General features: G+C 35.5%; 1 protein-coding gene across 1 annotated transcript in view; it reads right to left on the minus strand.

Moving 5' to 3' along the window:
- Nucleotides 1-23,983, minus strand: part of DIAPH3 (diaphanous related formin 3) — a 203,592-nt gene that overhangs the window by 115,916 nt on the left and 63,693 nt on the right. Inside the window, exons 18-19 of the mRNA XM_062514786.1 lie at nucleotides 2,094-2,189; nucleotides 1,090-1,184 (exon numbers count right to left, since the gene is read on the minus strand). Of these exons, the coding sequence (XP_062370770.1) occupies nucleotides 1,090-1,184; nucleotides 2,094-2,189 (191 nt within the window). The remainder of the gene's footprint in view (nucleotides 1-1,089; nucleotides 1,185-2,093; nucleotides 2,190-23,983) is intronic.

Consider the following 23,983-nt stretch of genomic DNA (forward strand, 5'->3'; position numbering starts at 1 on the left):
TGCTCTTGAGCATGAAAAAAAATCTTGAAAAAGTGATCTAAGTTCAAATTAGACTAACAAAGATTTAGAAGTGTAAACTATGTTCATCCTAATAACCTTAGAGTAATAGTTTCAGTGCCAATATTAACTTCATCATTAAACAAAAGAATGAGAATTATACAGTGACTATATATACTGTCCCTGGAGATGATTGTTCATGCTTGCTCCGTCAAATATTTAAGATAAACAGCTCATTCTTCAATGAAGAAGGGAAAGTGAAGTCCAAATTGCTGAAGAGAGATTAAACATCTTTGAAATCCAAGTCACAAGAAGTGAGGGAAAAATTGTATGCAGGAAGAAAAAGGGTATGCTGAGCATTGCATAACCTCCTCAGTAAGATGCTGACATTCCGATACGGTGGAAACTCACAGGATGAGATAAAACCATGCACACAAGCAAAGCAAAGCAAGGAATTAATTCACTGGTTCCCATGGGCTGGAAGGTGTTTTCTGCCATCTTCAGGAGATCAAGGCCCCATCAAATGTAATGGTGACTTGAAAAGATAAACAACACCAATCCATCTCCTTTGCTACTTCTTACTCCCACTTTATATACTGAGCATGATGCCATATGGACTGGAATGTCCCCTTGGTCATTTGGGGTCACCTGTCCTGACTGTTTCCCCTCTCAATCTTCCATACACACCCACTCTCCTTGCCATCATGGCAGTACAAACAGCAGAAAAGCCCTTGGCTCCATCCCAGCCCTCCTCATCAATAACAAAAATATCTCTGTATTATCAACCCCGTGTTCAGCACAAATCCAACATAACTCCATACCAACCACTGTGAAGAAAGTTAACTCAATTGCAGCCAAAACCAACACAAGCTGCTTTCATAAAAATATAGCATTACAAATTTAAAACAAACAAACAAAAACAAAAACAAAACACACCAAACAAAAAAAAAACTACTGTTCACAGAAAAAAGAACGTTCTTGCAGCTAATAAATTATTAGCCAAATTTACATTGAGATTTTTTTAGCTACGGGTTTCTATTTACTGAGAAGCTTCTCTTGAAATACTGGGATTTTAAGTGCCATTTTTATTACCTGAATCATGGATTCTGAGAGCAGTGTTTCATCTACTTCCAGTATCATAATTTTGATCTCTTCATAAGGCACTCGGAAGGATCCAAGAAAAATTGCTAAAACAAAGATTCCACAAATAATGAAGAAAGCAACTATCTTGCTTCTACTCAAAAAATAGCAGCAAAACAGGTCATAGCATCTCCAGATTACCAAACACTATGCCAAGTAATATAGGTAAGAGACAACAATTTTTAATGTATTTTTAATTACTGTTCTCTTTCAATTCCAGCCTCCTCCATATCCATTTGTTATATACAACAGCATCACAGAAGACTTCCATAAGCAGAGACAAGTGTACTCTGCAGAAGAATCACTGCTATTACTGAATTTTGTGCTGAGATGACAATTATAATATTTTCAATTATCTTGTCAGAGCCTTCTCTTAAAGAAGCACCATGACAAACCAAAGAAAACAAAATGTTCTTATAAGCACTCTTTATTTAGTCACCATAATACAATTACTTCTTATTAAATCTTTGCTGGCATTTAGGAACCTATTCTGCCTAGAACTGTTGTGCATCACAACTTTATTTTCAATGTTTGCGTATTATTCCATAATACTGAGTATCACTTAGTGTTTATGAAGTTCATGAGATGAGCAGACATATTGCAGACATTTTCATCCGTTGGTTGACAAGGGGTGGGGACATGCAGGGGAAGGGGGGCATCCAGTATTCCTTGATGAATATACTGAAAATACAGATGGAATAGATATATAGCTGCATGCTTTAACCTCAGTATATACAGTCTTGAACAAGGAATAATCTTTAACTGCTTTTGGGGTCTTTTAAAGTGTTTCAGTTGTGTCAATTCACATGTCTGGGCTTAAAAACAATATGCACAGATTTAAAAACATTTTAAACATGAAGTGGTTACCAGGTAATCACACAAGAGAGAAAGACATTTTTATAGAACATTTATACATTACTCTGAGAAAAAAGAAAAAAACAATAGAATCTACTTACACAGATTCTGTGCAATCTTAGGATCCAAAACTTTTAGTTCTTTGATGCGTTTCTTAATGGATTTCTTTTCTTCAAAATCCTCCTCCTCTCTTTTTACTGCCAAAGTAAACACAAATACAATAATGGTTAATTCTTAATATTTAGACAAAACACTCATGAATTCAGAAAGTATATTTGCTATCAAGCATAGTCAATCCACAGAGAAAAAACTGAGAGGTTTTGCATGTATTGCTTGTATCCCAAAACTTTTGCTTTTCAGTCAAATTTTTCAGCTTGTTAGCCTTCTACATTTATTTTTTGTTTAATATATAGGACCTGAATAAACATGCTAATGTTAATTGTACAAATTAAGAGATATTTAAAATATCATGCAACATGCTCTGGTTATCCTGGCCAGGCTAGGATTATGAATTAGGTTTTAACAATAACAAATCTTAAAAAACATGGCAATATGTCTCAAAACTGAGACATCAATCGATTTTCATTACTGCTTTTGTCTAACTAGATATACCAAAATTATCAAAGATCACCGGCTTATTAAAAAATTCACATTACCTTAGAATATAGATGAGTTGTTATATACCTATATAGCATATAGGTATGTACATAGATCTATTTTCCTTCCCCCCTCAAAAAGATGTATTTTTAAATATATGATTTAATCACATTATCACAAAATACCACAAAATGATTGTATAAACATATATTAACATTTCTGGAGATTTTTGGCTTATTCTGTCTTTTAATAATTCAAACAAATAGAAAATAATTCATACAAATAGGATCTCCCAAATAGATTGTGTAAGCTGAATTTATTTCTCATTAGTCACACATTGTCATAAGAATTTCAATTAAAATAACAACATAGGCTTGATAAAGTATTAGTAGGAATTATTATTCAAACAAACTAAAAAGCAAAAACCACACAAATCTTTCCTCAAATATGATCTAGTATTATTTTACAATAATACATAATACTCTTTTTTTAAATTTTCCTTCTTCCTCCCCCCAGCACGAATCTTCACTGTGAAATGTTATTTACCAAATCTATTGCTACTGTTTATCTAATTCTGTATACTATTTCACAAATGAAATTAGTTTCTAAGCTTTTACAGTATGATTGTTCCAAATTAAGTTATACATGCTTCAAATATTTGAGAGTAGAATACATGCTACAATAATATAATATGCTACTGACTTCTGAAGGAGACAGGTACAGATGAAAAGTCCTGGCAAGGAGACATAGAATTACAATTTCTAGCTCAGTGATGATCCTTGACAAAATTAGACATAAGCATGAATTATCAAGAGGATTTCCCAATGCTGAAATTAATTCTGAAAATGTTAAGAGAGATATTTAAGAGCTACGTCATTCTTAAAAAGTGTTTTTCAAAGCACAATGAATTTTTCCAAGGATTGGGACACAGAGTAAATGTACTCTTGAGGTCTTTTGAGCTTTGTTGTCGAGGATACAACCAGAGAGCAAAGGAATTCAAGACCTCACACAGCGATTGAAAGAACCAGATTCAAGTCCCTTCTGAGTAGGTGGAAACACAAACTTGAATCATCTCCTAAATCGCTTTTGATACTCTACACCTGCTAGGCAGCACGATGCCCCTGAGAACATGCCGAAGTGCAGAAAAGAACCTGTATTCTGCAAAAAATGAAACCACTAAGCTAAGTTATAAAGCAGTCCTTAGAAGAACGGCTGGCAGACAGGGTCCTGGAAAATCAGTTACAAAGCCAAAATCCTCCTCTTTTGTCTGTTCCCAGTCTACCCACAAAATCCTCTTGGCCTTGAATTTCTTTTCGCACAGATTTAGCAGAATGGTTAACATCCTCCTGTACCAGGATAAACTGCACACCCTGCTTACTACACATGTAAAAGCAAAAGTGGTTTTCACCACCTGTGTGAGAACTCTATAGCCCAGGTTCCAAAAGAAGAGAATGACATTAAAGCTACTAAAAAAAGGTTACCACTAAAGGTTCACTTTTTCTGATTATGCATGAAGAAGAGCCCTTACTGAACCCAGAAGGGTATGTCAAGGGGCTGCAGATCCCAGAATCACATGACTGTTTTCTCCTTTAGTTATACATTTTAACAGACCTCTCAAATTTCTTAACTTCTTCAACTACACACTGAAAACAGTGACACTTAAAAAACATGACTTTTGCCTCACAGTCTTATCAATGCTAGAATTGCAGATTCTCCTAGAAGATCTGTACATCCCTGTAGCACAGGCTCTTAGCAATTTTCGTGCCTTAATGAAAACACAGTAAAATGCTTGATGGCAACCTTGGAACTTTGCAAAGAAATTTGTAACTTTACAAGAAACAAAATCATTTCCTTTGTAGTCACAATAAAAAGAAGTTGAAACGTCTAAATCTACTAATTTGCTTAAATGTGCCCTGACAGCCTCAAACTGGATGCCAATCGGGGCAGAAATAAATTAATTTGAAAAAATAAACTAAAAATAAAAAAAAGTTTGCCTCTTCCAGCACTAGAAAGCAAAATTTATTCATTACAAGTCTTATAACTGAGATAATACAGATACACAAACATGCAAAAAAGAATTAACAGTCAAACGCGTACTACTTAATTCCCTACTTTCAAATCAAGAAACAATGCTGCAAATGAACTGGCTAATAGCCTCAGGAATTTCCGCCCATGAGGAGGTTATGCATAATGTTACAGGACTATTTAAGGCATTGCAACACTAAGGAAAAACCATAAGCAAAGAACATATCTACCCTAGGAAACTCATACAGGAATTGTATGCAGAGTTCTACAACTATGCAACAACTTAAATTACTGCAAACTTACATGATACTTCTTCAGCAGAATTCAGGTCACGTCCTTATGAAGTTAGCAGCAATAAGAAGGAGAGGACATGTATTATTTTTCGTGCTGGTTTGAGATGTTGCACTTCCCACTGAAAACTGATACCTCCTACTGTCTCTAGAAATTTTTACCTCCTTTGCTAATGTCCTGGTTTTGGACAAGGACATGGGTCATGTGGAGTCATGTGGGCATGGCCAAGCCACTGTGCTATTCAAACCCATCTCACCTCATGGCTAGGCAGGAGGGAAATGGGTCTATCTCTTGGTTCCTGGAAAAGAGGGGGAAGGAAGAGGTATTCCTTTTCCAGGGAACCAAGCAACAAACTGAGTGGTGGGTGTAACACTGGTCCTGACCAGATCATCTGTCTGCCATTTTCTTCATGGCAGAAAAAAATGTCATGTCTTGGGTTTAGGGAAAAAACACTGGGGCAGATGGTCTGTCCATCATTTTGTTTACTGTCGCAGTCAGTGAGAAATTACCTGCAAATCACTCTCTTCTTGTAAACTTTTGTTATTAATGTTGTTGCTGTTACTGTTCTTATCTCATTGCTGTTTCCAGTAAATTGCTTTTATCTCAAGCCATGATCTCTGCCTTTTTTATGTCCCACTGAAGGTGGGAGGGGGGGCACTAAAACCATGACAGGTGACAAAAAAAGCCAAAACCCCAAAATCCCAAGAAGCATAACTATTCTCTATTTCCAGCAAGAAAAAAAGGGGGGAAAATCCCACAGCAAAGGGGAATTAATAAAAATATCTGAACAGGTGAAGCAAGAATCTAGACTAAAAGGAAATTAAAGAAAATAAACAGTTAAAGTTTCATTTGTGGAGCACACAGGAATAGAATAGAAAGTATGCATAAGAAAGAAAATGGGAACATCTGCTTACAGTGGAAAAAAGGAAAGCAGCTTAGTGGGAGTGGGCAGCTGCTGCAGAAAGGATGTGACTATTTGAAGGAAATAGATGAGATGTTACCATGCTAATGAGAGAAGAAACCAGGGGATCACAAAATACACAGACAGTTCTCACGGCTCCAGAAGTTTGATCTTACTAATGCATTAACTTTTTCAAAATTACTTTTTTTTTCAGCTATTATACAACAGAAAAACACACATCCTTTAAAGTTCTGTCTATATGCTAAATCTATCCCACTGCGGGATACACAAGGCCCTAGCACCTGAGCTGTGTTTTGTCAGTAGTACCTCATCTGATGCTCCTGCTCTGCCCTCTCAGGCTGAGGAACGAAATGCTAGAGCACTTTGAAACACACAGAATGCACCTCCCACCATTCGCAGTTCCTCTTTATCATCGCACCCCACATCCTTATTAACAAGACTCTAAAATTAGCAGATGTGGTTGCCAACATATACACACACAAAAACCTCAAAGGAGTTTTAGATACTGAACAGATTGCTTTTACTGTCTCCTTCAAATTCAGATCCATATACACATTCAAATGTAGTCAACTACCTCCATCTGTGGCAATGACCTGACTGAAATTAGGGTCCTGAAAAGAGTGATGACAAGACTGTTTTACAAATACTACAGCTGGAAGCCTGCAGAACAACACTTCATAAAACTGTGGACTGGATCCTATGGAGCTACTTTGTAAAACTCTGAAACAATTACATTCTTGGTTGATACCAGTGAAATAATCTATATTCATGAACTGTAATACATATTTCTATGTCTGCCACAGGTCTTGATATAATCTGCTATCCACAGTCTTTATAAGAAAAATCATGTCTGTGCATCTGTATGCTAAAGAAAAAAATATTCTAAAATACATCATGCTAGTGGAAACAAAACAAAACCTTTGAAATATAAGCTTCAAAGGGAACATTTAGATCTGAACATTTATTTTTAAAAGTCTGACTTCCTATTTCAGATGAAACTCGAAAACCACATTACACAGAACACTCAGTGGAGTTATTTCATCACTAAGTAGAGTTATTTTGTCACTAAGTAACAGAGCATACAGAGGATTACATGTGACTTCACACTTTTCCTAGCCTCTTAGCTAAAACAGTCATCATGCATACTGTCTTCACTGAAAAATGAAATAACAAGCCTGGGGTCATGGACTCAAAGGATGTACCCATACCAAGTGTCATTATAAAAGTAGATGCCTACTTCATCTGTATATTAGTCTAATTCTTTAAAGTAAATTGTATCTTGTGTCCCATATAGCAGGGTATTCAACTTGAAAACCTGTGGTCTTCCTCTCCTAAAAGTCACCTGGAATCAAAGGAACAGATCTTTAATAGAAAATTAGTTTCCAGCTAAATAACAAATACTTCAGAATTTCTTAGTTATTCAAAGCTAAAATGTGGAGTACCTTGGTATCAACCACTACTGAGGCTGGAAGGGAGGTCTGGAGGTCATTTGGTCCTATCCCCTTACTCACACAGGGATATGTACAGCCAGGTGCCTAGGACTGTATTCAGGCAGCTTTTGAATATCCCCAAGGCTGGAGGAAGAGTCCAAAACCTCCATGGGTGTTCTGAGCCAGTGCTCAGTGTCCCTCAGAGTAATAAAAAAGGGGCTTGTGATGTTCAGGAGGACCCACCTGTGTTTCCATTGGTGCCCACTGCCTCTTGAGCTGTCACCAGGCACTACTAAGAAATGTCTGGCTCAGTCCTCCTTGCACTTTACCTTCAGGTACTTATGTAAACTGGCAAGACCCTCCTGAGCCTCCCCTTCTCCATGTTAAACACTCATGGCTCTCTCACACAGGAGGGAGGTTTCAGTCCTTTCACCATAGTCATGACCCTTAGTTGGACTTTTCCCAGTACATACATGTTGAGGCCATGCCAGTGTTGAAATCAAAGAAATATGCGTCTTTTGACTGACGGGACAGAAAATTTTGAAGACTTGGACTTTTTTAACAACTGTATGCCTACTGTTCTATAATAGGACACGCAACAAAACAAAACAAACCTTTAGTCTCAAAAGGAAAAAAAAAAAAAAAAAGCCAGCACCAAGCCTATTACCTAGATCATGACATTACACAGGTGCCAAAGCTCACTTGCTTATTTCATACTGAGCTGTTCACCAGCACAGTCATTTGTGACAGTCTACTTTAAAACACAAAAGAAATTGTGAATTAAATCTAAGTCATTTTACAACAGCATTGAAAACACCTTTCTTCTTTTTTATGAAAACAAGGATAAAATAAGGTTACCAGGCATAGCCCACAGGAGTAGGAAGAATGCGCTGATAGTCTGCTTTCCAAACTAAGCAACCTAAGGTTGTACCAACAGAATTGTTATCATCAGGGACTGCTCATCACTTAAAGATCTTTTTAAAATGATAGTTCATTCTAAGCCAAGAATATTAAACTCTCATATTTTTTAATATGTTTAGCTGACAAAATTCTGAAGAAAAAAACAACCCTGAAGTTTTATTTGTTAAGAAGTAACTAAAATGCCCACAGGAATATGGCATAGAAAATCAGAATAATCTTTCTCTTAGTTACAATCTGAACACCTGCTGGGCTCCCCACTAGAATGAAAGTTTTAACCAAGACTGATTCAACTCTTGGAAAGATCTGAAACTTCATTAATTCTTGTCTGAGGGGAAAGATAAAAGGGTAGGCTGAAATGAGCTTTCTGCTACAATGGAGTTTGCTCCATGGGAAAAGCAAAACATACTGCTGCTCCCAGCAGAACAGAGTCTAATGCCAGTAGACACATAATTCTATCGTTTCCAGATCTCCTCATTCTAAGATATATTCCTACCATCAAGATTTAGCTGTTTGGGCCATACAAAGCTGATCCATCACTTGTCAAAGGCATCAAAAGCTGGATAACATATATGAGTGCACTCATACCCAAAGGGAGTATAGCTGATTCAAGAAACACCATAACATTGTTGATTGTAAATTGGAATGGCAACTGTTCCCCTCCACTATTTCAACAGTGTTCAACAGTTGCCTTTCAGACCTTGTCGAATTTCAGAGCAAAATATTTTCATTTAATAATCCTTGACAGATTGTTCTTCCACACATTTGTGTAATTGCCTTTTAAACCTAACACATTTTAAACTTTAAGTCCTTCAGCATGGAGTTCCAATTACACTGCACAAAGACTTCATTTTTATAATCTTGATCAGTTTTGCTGTACCTCTACTATACTTTTTATTAGTAAGAAGGAAACCACAAAAAGTATGCAGGATGTGGGCACAGCTTGAACTTTTACAATGACACTTTTATTTACTATTTTGTTTTCCTTTTCTAACAGTTCCCAAAACCCTATTTTGTCAATATATCAGTAATTTATTAAATTGTTAACTAATTCTGCCATTTACAATTGATTATCTACAATATGTCCACCACTGGTATCAACTTTGGCAACTGTAGATATTCAAGCCTATTTTAAAACTGTCATCACATTTGTCACCTTGCTTCCTCTCCTCTGATGTTGGCATAAGTTCAAGTAATAGTTTACACAGCACAGTTCATAGCTCAGCTGTTTCATCCTTCAGTTCCCATAGAAGTCTAGGGTGAATACCAGCTGATCTTAGCAATCTGTTACTGTCCACTTTATTGACCTATTTTAAAACTCACTCTACTGACCACAGAAGGTATGTTTCTTGCTCTAATGTGCTATTCCCCCAAAGCCCAGCTTGGAGGTAAGTTCATTATTGGTCAAACAGAAGTAATTCAGAGCTTCAGCATTTGGAAGCAGGAAAAAAAGGTGTGTTGCTCTTTGTTTTTTTTTTTCTTTGGAAGGCAGATATGACGCACTAAATCATCCTTACATATAGCATTTTTTATTATGTTGTTATCCATGCTTAAAATTCAATAGTATGAAAATTTTAACACCTTAGCTCTAAATCACAAAGCAGTTACAATCAGAAACCTACTAAAGTCCTCAGAATTAAAATAGAAGCATATTGTATGTGAAACCTGCATGAAAAAGAGACACTCAAAGATGTGGCTTCTGCTGCTGATAGATTTTATGTAGCATCTGTTAAATATGTTTAATATGCTGCAGTCTCTGTATTTCTTTAACTGTGCTCTGGGTTTTTTTAGGTGAGTCTACTAGTTAATTCTTTTTAATCTTTTAATGAATAATTAATTACTTTTAATTAATTACATTAAAACTCTTTAAATTTCACTAAATAGCTTGCAGAAGCAGGACTTGGCTTATTTCTAGACCAAAGGTCAACATACAATCTAATTTTAGTTCTTACTGTGCAAGTTTTGAAAACATTGGTATTTATTATTTATTCACATGAATAAGTAGAAGTATCTTGTTCATTTTTGTATCTTAATTTACTACACTGGCAAAATTGCTTCATCATAATCTTAATTTCCAATTTAATACAGATGTTTCCAGCCCTTGAGTTTTAAAGACAATAAGTCTTTGAACATATAGTAATTCAAATTTGCTCATCTTTGGAGAAGGACTTGGGGGTGCTGGTGGATGAATGACTGGACATGACCTGGCAAAGTGCGCTTGTGGCCCAGAAATCCATCCATGTCCTGGACTGCATCAAAAGCAGCGTGGCCAAGAGATCAAAGGAGGTGATTCTGGCCCTCTACTCCACTCTGGTGAAACCCCACCTGGAGTGCTGCATTGACCTCTGGGGTCTCCAGCACAGGAAGATCATTATCCTCTTGGACCAGGCCCAGAAGAAGGCCACATAAACAATCAGAGAGCTGCACCACTTCTACGAAGACAGGCTGAGAAGACTCCATGGAGACCTTGCAGCTTTTGAATATTTAAAGGGGGCTTATTGAAATTAATGTCTATTATGACAGGACAAGGGTTTTAGCCTAAAAAGGGTTGATTTAGACTAGATATATAGGTGAAATGTTTTACAATGAGGGTGAGGAAACACTTGAACAAGTTGCCTGGAGAAGTGGTGGATGCCTCATCCCTGGAAACATCTGAAGTCAGGCCAGATGTGCCTCCGAGCAATTTGATATTATTGAAAACGTCCTTGCCCATTGTAGACGAGTTTGACTAGATGGCCTTTAAAGGTCCCTTCCAATCCCAACTATTCTACGATTCCAAAAGTCACAGTATGAAGACATAGCTGAGCACTTCTGGAAATATATGGGGGGTTCATTCCTTCCCCTACACACTCTGCCTTCCTCTAACTTGCATATTCCTAGAATTTATGAAAAGAACAATATAATAATCAATGTACTTTAAAAACTTCAACTGACAAAAATGAATGAAAAATTAATGGTGGGGGAGAAAGCCTGCTATCAAAGTAGCAAGTTTAATCGGCTCGTGGAGTAATCAAATAAGCACCAAAGTTGGGCAGACCAGGTAATCAGAAGGAGGGCAGAAGACGTCAGTCAGGCCTCTTCACTTCAGCATCAATGAACTGATGTGTCCTATTGCTCAAAGGGCACCATCCTGTGATCCCAGCTGAGCAGAGGATTACAATGCATCTGAAAGAAGCATTTCACCATTTTCCTATTTTTATCTGTATAGTGAATTCCAGAAGGTAGTTTCCAATTGTGTCACTTCCCAGCACAGCCATGTAAACACTATCAAAAAAGACAGAGAATTGGACTCCCCCCATCTAGCAGCAGCAGATTTGCCTGCCACTGAAATATGGCACAGAACAAATTTGTGAAATTTCCTATAATGCAAATTATAACCAAAAAATTTCACATTTTCAATTAACCATTTGTTTTTAAGGGTCATTTCTCTCAGAACACTACACTGTAACTGATAGAAGAGACATTTTTTCAAAATTGATTTGATCTTTGTTATTCTAAGATTTAAAGTTAACAACTACCATCTGAATATACACATTTCTGATAGAAAAATTATTCCACCAAGATCTTATCTCCTTCCTTTTAAGCATAGGGTTCATATCACTTGTGCAAAATAGTGTTGCATAGTCTTACCAGCACCCTGCTCTCAAAATCAGTTTTACTAAATATCCTTACAGATGAACAATATCTCAGTTCACAAGAAAGAAAATTTTTATTAGTTACTATGTAGAAGCAATTTCGTTGCAGAATACATATTGCACTATACGCTATTAATCTGTAAGTACTTCTGCTGAACAGTTTTATAAAGGGTACTCTATGTGTTCTGATACTATTTTTAATTCTTTTATTAACATCTGATATTAACTTAAAACAATTCAAGGTATATCCAGGAGAGAAATACTGGATCAGGCTTTCAACCTACTTCTTTGAGTGACTATATAAAAAATCCCCAAGACATGGAAGTAGTGCAAGGCAGGAATGAATGATCTGACTTAAGAGGGACAAAAAACTTACTAAGCTACCACTGTCACCTCATAGTACTCTCAGTGCCTCATAAACCACAAAGGCAGGGGCAGTACCAACCTGACAAAGGACTGATCATTAACTTGTGACAAGAAGCAGCAGTACATGGGACTCCAAACTGAAAGGGCAAACGGACAAGAATACCAATCCAGGATTACTAGGGAGGAGCTGGTGTATCCTGACTGAAACTGAATGAAGAGCCATAGTCAGCAGTGGACTGCTAAATTACAAAGGCTGCAGGAAACCAAGGGTATCAGAGATAATAAAGAACACTCCCCTAAAGTACCTCAAAGCACCTGAAGCATGTCTGGAGATCAGCATGGGACATTTCTACCAACCTAAGACATGAAATACTGGTACATAGCCAGCCAGTGTGACTAGATCTCCAGGATGACGGCATTAGCTGAATAGCTGCCTGAAAGTAGCAGTGGCCTTGCAGGTCGGATGCTGGGTTTTGAACCTTCAGAGTTGAGATTGCTTACCCCTTGTTACAATCCCTGTGAGCTCGAAAATCTGGGAGGCAAGCCAAAAAAAAGACAAGTCACTGTGGACTTCCCATCTTGCAATGTACAACTCACCCTCTTCCTCACACACCCCTTATAAATCTGCCACTCACAAATATTTACCTTATGTGGTATATGGGAGCAGGAGAGAAAAGATAAAGGAATGCAAATCTATCCCTTCCTTGTAAATTTTTGCAAAAATAATAGCAATTACTGTGTCATCTAATGAATTTAAAATAGGAACTCATGGTCCGAAGTTCAAATCACTTCTAAAACAAAGAACAGCAGATAATTTTTTCATTATTTTGTTAGGTCTATCTTCAAAATATTGAGTACTTTTTCTTAAAGAAGCATCCCCAAAGTAAGTGTGCCTGAACGTCTCTGAACTACCTGTCTGGAACCAATCTGCAGTTTAAATTTATTCATGACTAGTTTTTACTTATTTCTTGTGGTTGAAACAGTTCTTTTCCCTTTCTAACGTTCTTAAAGTGAAAGAAAATATCTTCGCACTACAACATGATCTTTGTTTTTTTAATTAAGTATTTCAAATCCATTTAATCTTTTCACCTGATGATACCAGCATCTTCTATGCATCTGTGATTTAATCTGCCTTGAGTCTGGGACAGTAGACCTGAAAGTCACATTACAAAGCGTGACCTGTAAACATACTAATGAAAATGCTTCCCTACTGGAAACATTTCTGTGAAATTCAGGATTTGTTCTGCTCTTCTTCCCTCACCTTTATGTACTTTTTTTGTAAACAACCAATACATACATATATTAAAAAACCTGTATGTACATAAATGTGATTATACATTACGACACATAAAGTGAAGTAAAATCACAGATTCTAGTGCTAACCTAAAGTTTGTGTTCACACTGTTAAATTTTATGCATGAGCACCTGCACTAAGGGAAGCACTGACCACAGGGGAAGGCAATGGAACTATGCCATGGTCTTACACAATATCAAATGCATCTGAATGGAGTGGAGAAGTGTGAGCTTGTTTCAGACTGATTCTTTCTCAGGTGTTTAATTATCACGTTTCTTTGCTTTCTTCTGATACAGCTACACTTGCACTTACACTCTCCATTCTCAAACGCCACTAATACCATGCCACCTTTAAGTACTATAGGTCTCCATAATCCACTATTAGCAGAGGAATGCCAGCAAGGTCACAAAGCCAGTAACAAACTTTTCAGTGGCTGTTATCTATCTTCCTGTCCTGCTCTCTGCCCTGCCCCCCTGCAACCATCAGGTACATGCTGAGGCGTTAATAGCATACTGGTAAATACCAGGTGGGCAAATAAAGTAGCATTTAGCAATGTGAACAAGGGATTGAACATGTTAAGAATACTTTGTTATGTGGGAAAAGTTCTGTTTAAAAACAAATAAGTGAAGCTACAGTTAAAGGTTTTGTATTAAAGAAGTCCTGCGGTTTTGACTTTGTAGATTCTACATGTAGTATAAATATAGTGAGATTACTTAAAATGCACTTAAATAGAGCAAGCTCTTTCAGAATTAATGGGACTTAAAAAGTAACATAAAATTTGCCAATCATACTTAAATATTTGGCTTTGTTCTCAAATTTTTCTTTCTTCTACTCATCAAGCCTCGGTAACATCTTACCCTCCTTGAATTTGAAAATGCTTCCAAACTCTGCTATCACAAAGTTCAGCCTTTTCTTAACATAGGCAACAAATCATTGAGACTATTTAATAAATAATTATTCCCAAAACGGATCCCTTAGAAACTCTACTAATAGCCTCATATTCCAATACACCCTGTTTCAATATTCCCCACATCCTCTTTAAACTTACCTGCTTTACAATCTGCAGCTAATCCCACTATTCATTAATATTAGTACAATGGCAGGCCTACTGCAATCCAGATGTTAAACTGATCATATTTGCTTTGCTTAGAAAAACTGTCATCTTCTCAAAAAAACTAAAATTTTATCTACTGTCTAGCATAATTTTCTTTTTATATGCTGAATCTGACACACACTTCAATCTCCTTTTTTTTTTAATCTACCACTGTGTATTTGATTCTAGTTTTGTAGAAAAACTGTTCCGTGTTCCTGCATATCATTGATAACGGACTAATGAATCTATGAAACAAAGTCCTCTGTCATTTTTGAAAATAACTTCTAGAAAACATGCTGTCTTTTTTTTTCCCAGCAAAAAAATATATAAACTCCCTCAGTATTCCCTTCCTGTAACTACTAAATGATGATGATTCCCTCGCAATCATCCTTAAATATCATACATAATTTCTAATAAAAGCAGTGAAATGGTTTTGTATAATTGAATAGAGGAAAAAACAATAATGGTCCACAGTATAAGTTAATTCAAGGTCCTTATGTGCACAAGCACTTCAAAGATGACGCTGAAAGGAAATACGAATTTAGCCAACATTTTTTATTGCTAAAGCATGAGCTGTCAATCAGCACGTTTATTTGCATGGTCTCATTGCAGTACATTGCCTCAATCTCAACAGTCATAGTGAAAAATGTTGAGAGCATAACTGAGCATAACTGTATCTACTTAACAAGCATTCATGCACCCTCATTAATTTTTTTCATCTCACTTTGAAGCATAACGTGGCTCATACCAGAACAATAACTTGCTGATAATTATTTGAGACAACAACTGGACAGGAACAGTGCAGAGGTGAACTTTCCTATAGATTATAGTGTGCCTCAGTGAATTACAATTAGCTTTAAAAGTCATCTGTCCTGTTCAGCAGCTTTCAAGATATTTCATTAGCAACTAAAGAAAACCTAACATATTTTAGGCTTTAATGACTCAGTTACATTGTATTTTCTGAGACAGAATTTTTTCCAGAAGGCATGACAAATATCGAAATATGTGAGCTCAAAACTCCATAGTATTTATTAAATTGTCACATGATATAAACTGAAGTTTACGTTGTCATTCATTAATTTAAATGCTAATAAAACAGCAAGAATAATTTATACAACTCCCAAATCACAGACTAATCTTACAAAACTCTGATGATAACTTTACTGTAATACTCTGCAGGATCAGTGTCATATTTAGGAATATAAAAAGCAATTCAGATCAAGTAGAAATCACTAAGGAAAACAACTGTATATGGTGCTGTAAAATTGTATTCCATAACAAGCTAAAGGAAAATAGACTATATATCTACCTAATCTATGGTCATTATAATGTACTGATACAAAAAAACCCAAAAAACAACACCAAACAAAAAACCCACAACACAAAACCTAACAATATCACTTATAAAATACTGTTTAAAAAAATCTTTCAGATGTCTAACTCGTTTAATACACTGTTATGTGCTGATAATGTCCCCTGTTTCTTCTAGAAGAATCACTTCAATGCTGCATTATCTCTTGCTTTTGCTGCGCCAAAACTCAACCGTTTTCAAAGTCAGTGGACAACCTCCTCTACATGTAGCTGTAGTTTTCCAGGAAATTGTTGAAATGCAAGTGTTCCTTTTCAGCAACAGAAAAAACTCCATCTCTAGAGAAACATTATTTCTTTAAAATTATTCACAGTTAGAAGGCTGCCCTCATAATAAAAGTGGGTCTTGTTTGTATTGTTATTATTAAGTGACAGGTATATGTGGAAATTATTCACTCTTTTTACTAGGAAAAAAGAAAAGGTTTGGTGAAGAAAGAACTATAACAATGAAAACATATTTTCAATAAAATGTCTGACTTTAGATGCAGAAAAAAACTGCATTAAAGATCCATTAGATACCTACATCCTGACCAAATCCTTCAATTTGAAACAGGTAAATGCATGGGCCTCCAGCAACAGATAGTGATGTCAATTTATACAGAAGGCAAGGCAAGCAAAGAAAGAGAGGAAGGAAGGAGAGGAAAGGAGAGGAAAGGAGAGGAAAGGAAAGGAAAGGAAAGGAAAGGAAAGGAAAGGAAAGGAAAGGAAAGGAAAGGAAAGGAAAGGAAAGGAAAGGAAAGGAAAGGAAAGGAAAGGAAAGGAAAGGAAAGGAAAGGAAAGGAAAGGAAAGGAAAGGAAAGGAAAGGAAAGGAAAGGAAAGGAAAGGAAAGGAAAGGAAAGGAAAGGAAAGGAAAGGAAAGGAAAGGAAAGGAAAGGAAAGATTATTTTTCTGCATCAAACAAGTCTTCGGGAAGCATGAAAGATTTCAGCTACAGTTTAAAACCAGTTGTTAATTACTTAATTGTTTTCTGCAGCACCTACCTCCCAAAGGCAGCACTGAGAACAAATGCAGTTATAGTTTCTATAGTAAGAGCACAAGTAAACCACAGTCTTTGAGCCACTGCCATTTCTTAAGGCATACATTAAGTCATCATGATCTTCCCCAAAGCTGGGGATGTTCCCATACAAACATGGTGCGAGGACTTTACTTTCAACCTTGTATACTCAAAATAGAAAAAGTTACATCTGTACAGGTGGATAACATTCCTCAGTGAATTACAATCACTGACAAGCAACAGTTGTTGCTCTCTCAGAACAGTTAGCTCTTTAACAGTTGTCTATCTCTCTACTGTGCTCTACTCACACCATCCATTACCTGGAACAGTATCCTGGAGTTTACAGAATAAATATCACTCTTTTAAAAAGATATGATGCTTAGAGATGTCAGCAAGAGACTAGCTGGTAAAATCATAAATGCACTTGAAGCAACGAACAGCCACACACTATATTTATCATAAAGTTCTCTCCATATAGCAATCAATGCTTATTCACCCTAAATCCCACCCATTTCCCTTGTAACAATGCCTCATGCATCTGCAAATGAAGTGTTCTGGGGCCTCTACAATAGAGCATTCCACACGTTTAAAACAGATGGGCTCCAAACACGATGTTTTGGTTTGCTTTAACTAGACCAATGTAAGTTCAGAATGGAGATAAAGCTGTTGGAGCTGTTAGCTGTGTTTCTCCTAAGGTTTTTATTGGGTTTTGTTTTGTTTTGTTTTTTTGGAGGGAGGGCTGGTGGGCAGGTGGCGGTAGTTTTGTTTTCCCACATACTTAAGCATTGTTTGTGTATAGTTCTCACACTTCCAACACTTACTCGAGAAAGAATAAGTTCAAAAAGCTCTCAGATTTCCCATACTTACTCTGAAAAATGGGATTAAGAACAAGTCAGAGCAAACAGTGGAAGCACTTTATGCAAAGAGAGAAGGTAGATGCAATTCCATCTACCCATTTGAGTTCTTTTCTCTCCTGGGGCTCCACTGGACCTCAAGTGCATCCAAAGACACATACACACCACAGTTTTAAATGGATAAACTTCTGGAAGGAAATTCTGTCCAAAATCCTAGAGCAGAAAAAAACCCTCTGCTAATAAATAAATAAATAAATAAATAAATAAATAAATAATCTGTGCATTCTGGATGGATAAAACTTTCTATAAAGAAAAAGACAAAAAATTCTGCACAATGTAAAAACAAAAAGAAATGTCATAGCAGCACCGATATAGCAGCTTAATTTACCTAAAATGAAGTACAAGAATGGGGAAAATGCCACATAGTCATAGGGAGCATTTCTTGATTTCTGCTTTCAGAATTCAAGACTTCTAAATATTATGCAGTCACCACTGAAAGTTCTTTGTCAGCTCTACTCTTGTCCTGCTCTCCTTTTTTTCCCTTATCAGAGGTACAAACACCAAACACCTCCAGGAAAGGAAGTGGTCTGAACTCTGTACGTAGTCAAACACAATGATCTGCCTTCATTATGCAGGATGGAGATGATCATAGTTCAGTTCATGAACCTCTGAAGAAAAGGCTTTTTCATTTCATTTTTTATAATGCACTTTACAAAACTTGGCTTAATGATTTTAAATTCAGGCTAAGAAAAGAAGGAGATACTGTGTCATAACAACATATTCATAATGTTAGGTTTCATAATTGAGGTGGTGGGTTTAAGAAGAACTAGCTTGATCAATATTCAAAATCAGGACAGTAATTCCTACTTTTGTCTTTTTTATCCACTCTAAAAAATTAAGCCTTTGTTCCTGAGAAAGAAAATAGGAAGCTATTGTCCTTGAAATCACTCAACAGTTGAACACAAAATGCCTTTTAGTTTATTCAGTCAGCCTGAAGAAAAATATGGCTGTTCTATAAGAGGAAGAAGAGAGATTATACAGCAGTTTCCCATTTCCAAGTAGAGCCTTCAGTTTCTCATGATTACTTTAAAACTGTCCACACTAACATCATAGATAACCAGGACTATATTAGACAATGAAAAAATACAAAATTCTTCTTCCAAAGCTTTCCCATCCCTTTTAGCTGTACTTTTTTCCAAACTGCTTCAAATATTTGAAGTAGTAAACCAAATAAATCAAAAAGATTGCCTAATGTTTCAAAAGTTAGGTCCTTAAATACTGAGTCTGTACCGTTGCAATGTTCAAAATTAACTCTATTCAGTACTGTCCAAAACCAAACAGCAATGTTTCTCCATGCTATCTACCTGCAAAAATATGACGCTGAGATTAGAAATACAAGAACAAATATACTCTAGCTCTATAATGTTGATATTTTTATTGTTGATCAGCAGTACCAACATAATTGATTCATTACTAAGTGATTGGGACATGCACTTGACAGCTACAATTTCCCTTAGAATCATCCAGGTTTTCAGTAGCAGACACTGAGACACTTCACAGTAATTCTACTTCTAAAGTTATATCACCACAAAAATGATCCAGTTACCTTCTTGCATTTACTTTCTGAGAAAAATGCAGCCACATAGGCTACAAATCAAAAAACAATAACAGCACTGTTCAACTTTTAAAATATTCTTTTTTTCTGTCAGCTCAACTTCAAATCAATTCATAGATCTAGACTGACTATTCATGGCACTCAGAGACATAATTTTAATTCTGTCAATAAATATGCAAAGCTATTGTTGTTTACACTTACACTAAAATACTGTACATATCTAGAAACATAATTATTTCTAAGCTATGACCTGTATTTTATCTGAAAGTTGGTAGAAAAAAATCTTATTTATGTATTAGAGAAATCTACAAAACATTACTTTATGATTTTATCTTGAAACCTATCATGATAAAAGCCTTTTCCAAGAAAAACTGATACTTTGGTATGACATTTCTTCATTAGAAACTATAAAGGTAGCATTGTTGTAAATCGCTCTAGGTATATTTAAATCCACAAGTTAACTATAATAGAAAACACATTTTAAAAAACTGCTACTGTTTCAGACGGGGGAAAAAATATATAGTTAAAGCTTCATAGCCATTATTTTAAACTCATACTAAAAATCATATTTTTAACCAAATATTTATTTAAATCACAGTTCTAAAGTACAACAAAAATAAAATTAAAAATAAAGATGCATTGCTTCTTAATCTCTAAAACCATAGCATATCTATTTATTAAAAGTATCTATTTATTAAAAAAGCAGAGATTGAAAGGTTTACAGAGAAGCACAAATTAGCAATTTATCCAACATGATCTTAAGATGCTTTTAATACGAATGTACAATGAGTAAAGTTTGGAATCTTTTTTACCTGTATAAAGGTCAAGTATAAGACATAATACAGGCTGAGAAAAAGTTCAAGAATATAGTTACTATGGTGAAGACAGGAGACAGCAGAAAGTCAAAAAGACATGCATAAATAGTTTTTAAAAAATATTTTGATACATTACAAAAAGATGTGATACAGGAATGTAACATAAAACATTACACTGATTTCACACAATATATGCAAAATTAAAGAAAAATATACAAGGACAGAAACATACACTGAAAACGTACTGAGAAATCCAAAGTAGTGCAGAGCCAGGCATTTCTACTAGAAAAAAATAGTGCAAACTATAATTCTTCATCATTATTAAGTTTTTGTTAGAAGAGTAATCTTGTTGATTACAAAAAGACTGCTTACATAAAATTTTTAAACAATATTATTATATTGATATGACATAATCATTACTCAATAATGAGTGCCTGATTTAGTTTAAACCATTTGAGATCTAAGGTAACAGAAGCATTTATTTAATTTAAATTATCTCAGCCATTAAACCATCAGGCAGATTTAACCATGCTAAAACTCAAAGAATTTATCATCTTATACTTAAGCAACTGCACAATCATCTTTCAGCATCAGTTCCACATCAAATAACAACAGTAATAGAAACAGGTATAATTCTGATCTATCTATTCCTACAAGTATAGGTAAAGTCCTCAAAGTAAAGATTGAGGTTTAAAATGAACTAGAATTAAGGACATGGAGATGAACAGTAGAAGTTTCAGTTATAAGAATGTTTGGTTTGCTTTACTAAGGGAATGTCCATACTTCACACGTCTGTCTCCCTACAAGAATTCTACCTCAACTAAACTACACTACTTAGCACTGTGGAAACAGATAACATATAAACTGGAGTGAGCAGACAGTTTGCAGTGTATAAGCACAAAGTGTGTAAGTGTTGTACTGTGAGCATCTTAGATGTTTAGCCTTGAACGTCCAAGAAACAGGAGACTATCTTTTCTTTCTGAAACACAGACTGCCATTGTATGCATTTTCTGAGGAAAGTCTCTGTGAAGGAACTTAACCTGGCATTTGAAGCTTAACGTATACGTAGCAGTCATGTTACAGGCCAGCAAGCTCCCGATTGTACATGGGAACATTTCACTTGATAAAAATATAGCAAAATAGTTTCTGAGAAAAATCTGAACGAACCAGATTATTTACTTACTGAAGGCAGCATTAATGTCTCTTTCAAACTTATAGAAACCAGCAAGTAACAAAGCAAGCCATTTTGAAGTGCAGTAATCAAATTGTACTGAACACCAAATCTTCAGAGCACAAGGTTAGAGAGCTCAATAACTAAAGTGAGCGTCAATCAAGGTCACACAAAATCTCATGTGGCTTGACTTGCCATATCTAATAAATAAATCCAGGTAATATCAACAGCATTAACTTGTTAATAGATGAATACAAACAACATAGTCCACATTCTGCAGAAAAAGAGTTAATTAACCATAAAGAACTACCATGCATATCTGTACTGCAACTCCTCAGTAAGACAGATAATTAATACCCTTACATATTTTGTCATAGGAATTTATTAACTATCACAAATACTAGGCATTCAGTCGTACAATGCATATCAAAAGTAGCTTTCTGACAACAGCCTGAGGACTTCAGACCAAATACTAACAATCAGTTCATTAGATGTTCTTTAAATTCAAGGGGTTACTCATACTGAAAAGTATGCTGAAACTCAGCAGAAAAAAGAGAAGGGAATTCAGTCACCCAAACCTTATTTCCCACCTTGACATCCACACTCTTTCCAATGTGTTAACATGGCAAAAAGTATTTTTTTTAATGTTTTTAAAAATAAATACCAGCTCATACAATTAATACTGGCTTCAGCTCATAAACACCAGAAATTACTATTAAGTATTTTTGTAATAATTTTTGCTAAAAAGTCTGATAATTTCAACTTACCTCCTAAGTACACCTTTAAAAAATGTTAGAAAATTAACCAGTGAAAGAGATTAAGTGTTCCAGAGAGCAAGGAAAGGTAGGTCATTTGGTGGGGTGAGTGTTGTACTATTTTCTTTTTCTTAGAGGAGTGTGTTCATCAACCAAGAAACCATAGTAATTTCTGAGTCTTCTATAGGTCAAGAGATGTGACTGACCTCATACATTCAAGCTGGATACAACTGGATTCTATCAAGATATTCTAGAGCAGTAGTTTCTACCTGACACTCTATAATTTACATCAGATTGTTAGATTACTTTAGACATATTTAAGGATTGCCCAGCACATTAAGAGCAGCTAAAGTAAGACATTAGGAAGAGTAAACGAGGTTTTAGAAGTTTCAATGCATTGCGTGTCAAGCAAAAGACTACACTGTTACAGGATATTCCCTCTAAGATCTTGAGTTATACTGGTAAGAATCGTGTGCTCATCATACTAAACACTAAACATAGTCTCAAGATATAATGGGACTGCAAATAAAGGTAAATGGAGCATACCTTTATTTAGATTATATGCTTTAATATACCCTGTAATAAGGAAATTATTCAAGTCTGTTCAGAATAGTGCCCATTTTAAGGATTGATTTTGGACTGGTCTGACACCATAAAAATCTAATAAAAAGTACCAAGAAAAACATAAATTGAGGCAATGATCATTTAGATAATTTTATGACTTTATACACTGTCAAATAAAGTTCTGATTCTCTTCAAATAAGTCTTGAAAGACAAGAACACTAACAAAGCTAAACAAGAGGGAAAGGAGCATCTAAAAACTGTAGCCACAGTCAAGTTATCAGAACCTGTAACAGATAAAATTGCTCTATTCATAACGTACTCATGAAGGTATCTACAGCACAAGGAAATTGCATCACATACCTCTAGATAGCAGATCATTTAGCTACCAGATTATCTTCTTTCCTTAGGAATCATTTAGCTACCAGATTATTTTCTTTCCTTAAGGATACAAGGGCTCTCACATGTAATGCTCAGTAAATATGACATAGTTTCTTATTGTAAAAGACTTATTAAATACCATTAACCAATATTTTTCAATAGCAATCTACAAGAAAAACAAGCCATTAGATCTACAATGATTGATTCCTATCAATACAATTACCAATGTATAGCTGAACATAAGACAGAGAGAAGGGTTTAGGCTGAGCTGGTTAATTACTGTAAATAACAACATCTTTTCTTTCCAGTTTATAAAAATAATAAAATGAAGCAGGGGAAAGTAACATATAGTGTTCTTGGTGCTGTTTCTGATGGCAATGCCCCCATCCAACTTTTTGAAAGAGGCAAACAGTTTGCATCTTTTTTTTTTTTCTCCAAATAAATAACTTTGAAATATCAGTTATATACTAAAAGCGCTAAAAATTGCTTGGCTATTCCAAGTCTGCTATACTGCAGGGCTGGAACTAAGATATTGACACAAAAGCGTGTATTTCATTCTCAAAGGAAGTTTAACCTAGCAGTGCTGTCATACAGACACAGACTGATTTTGTGCAAATAGTCCTTACTCCTATCACTTTCCAGAAATCTAAATTTAAAAACTTTATAATCTATACCAGTTAATATGATTTTCCCAGCTACTGCTTATCTTCATTTGTATTCAGCAATACGGAAGGACCTGGTAAAAATACTTCCAAGAAACTTCATTGTTTTTCATGTTTGCATTTATAGAGTACTTTCCCTTTGCATAAATTTCCTCATATTTTAAAGTGTATTTTTTGTGACTGCACTTAACAGTTAGAGCCATACAAACTCTACAAAATGGCACACATTACGTCATTGTAGTC

Source organism: Cinclus cinclus, chromosome 2 (genome assembly GCF_963662255.1).
Source record: "Cinclus cinclus chromosome 2, bCinCin1.1, whole genome shotgun sequence".
In the NCBI taxonomy this organism is placed as follows: Eukaryota; Metazoa; Chordata; class Aves; order Passeriformes; family Cinclidae; genus Cinclus; species Cinclus cinclus.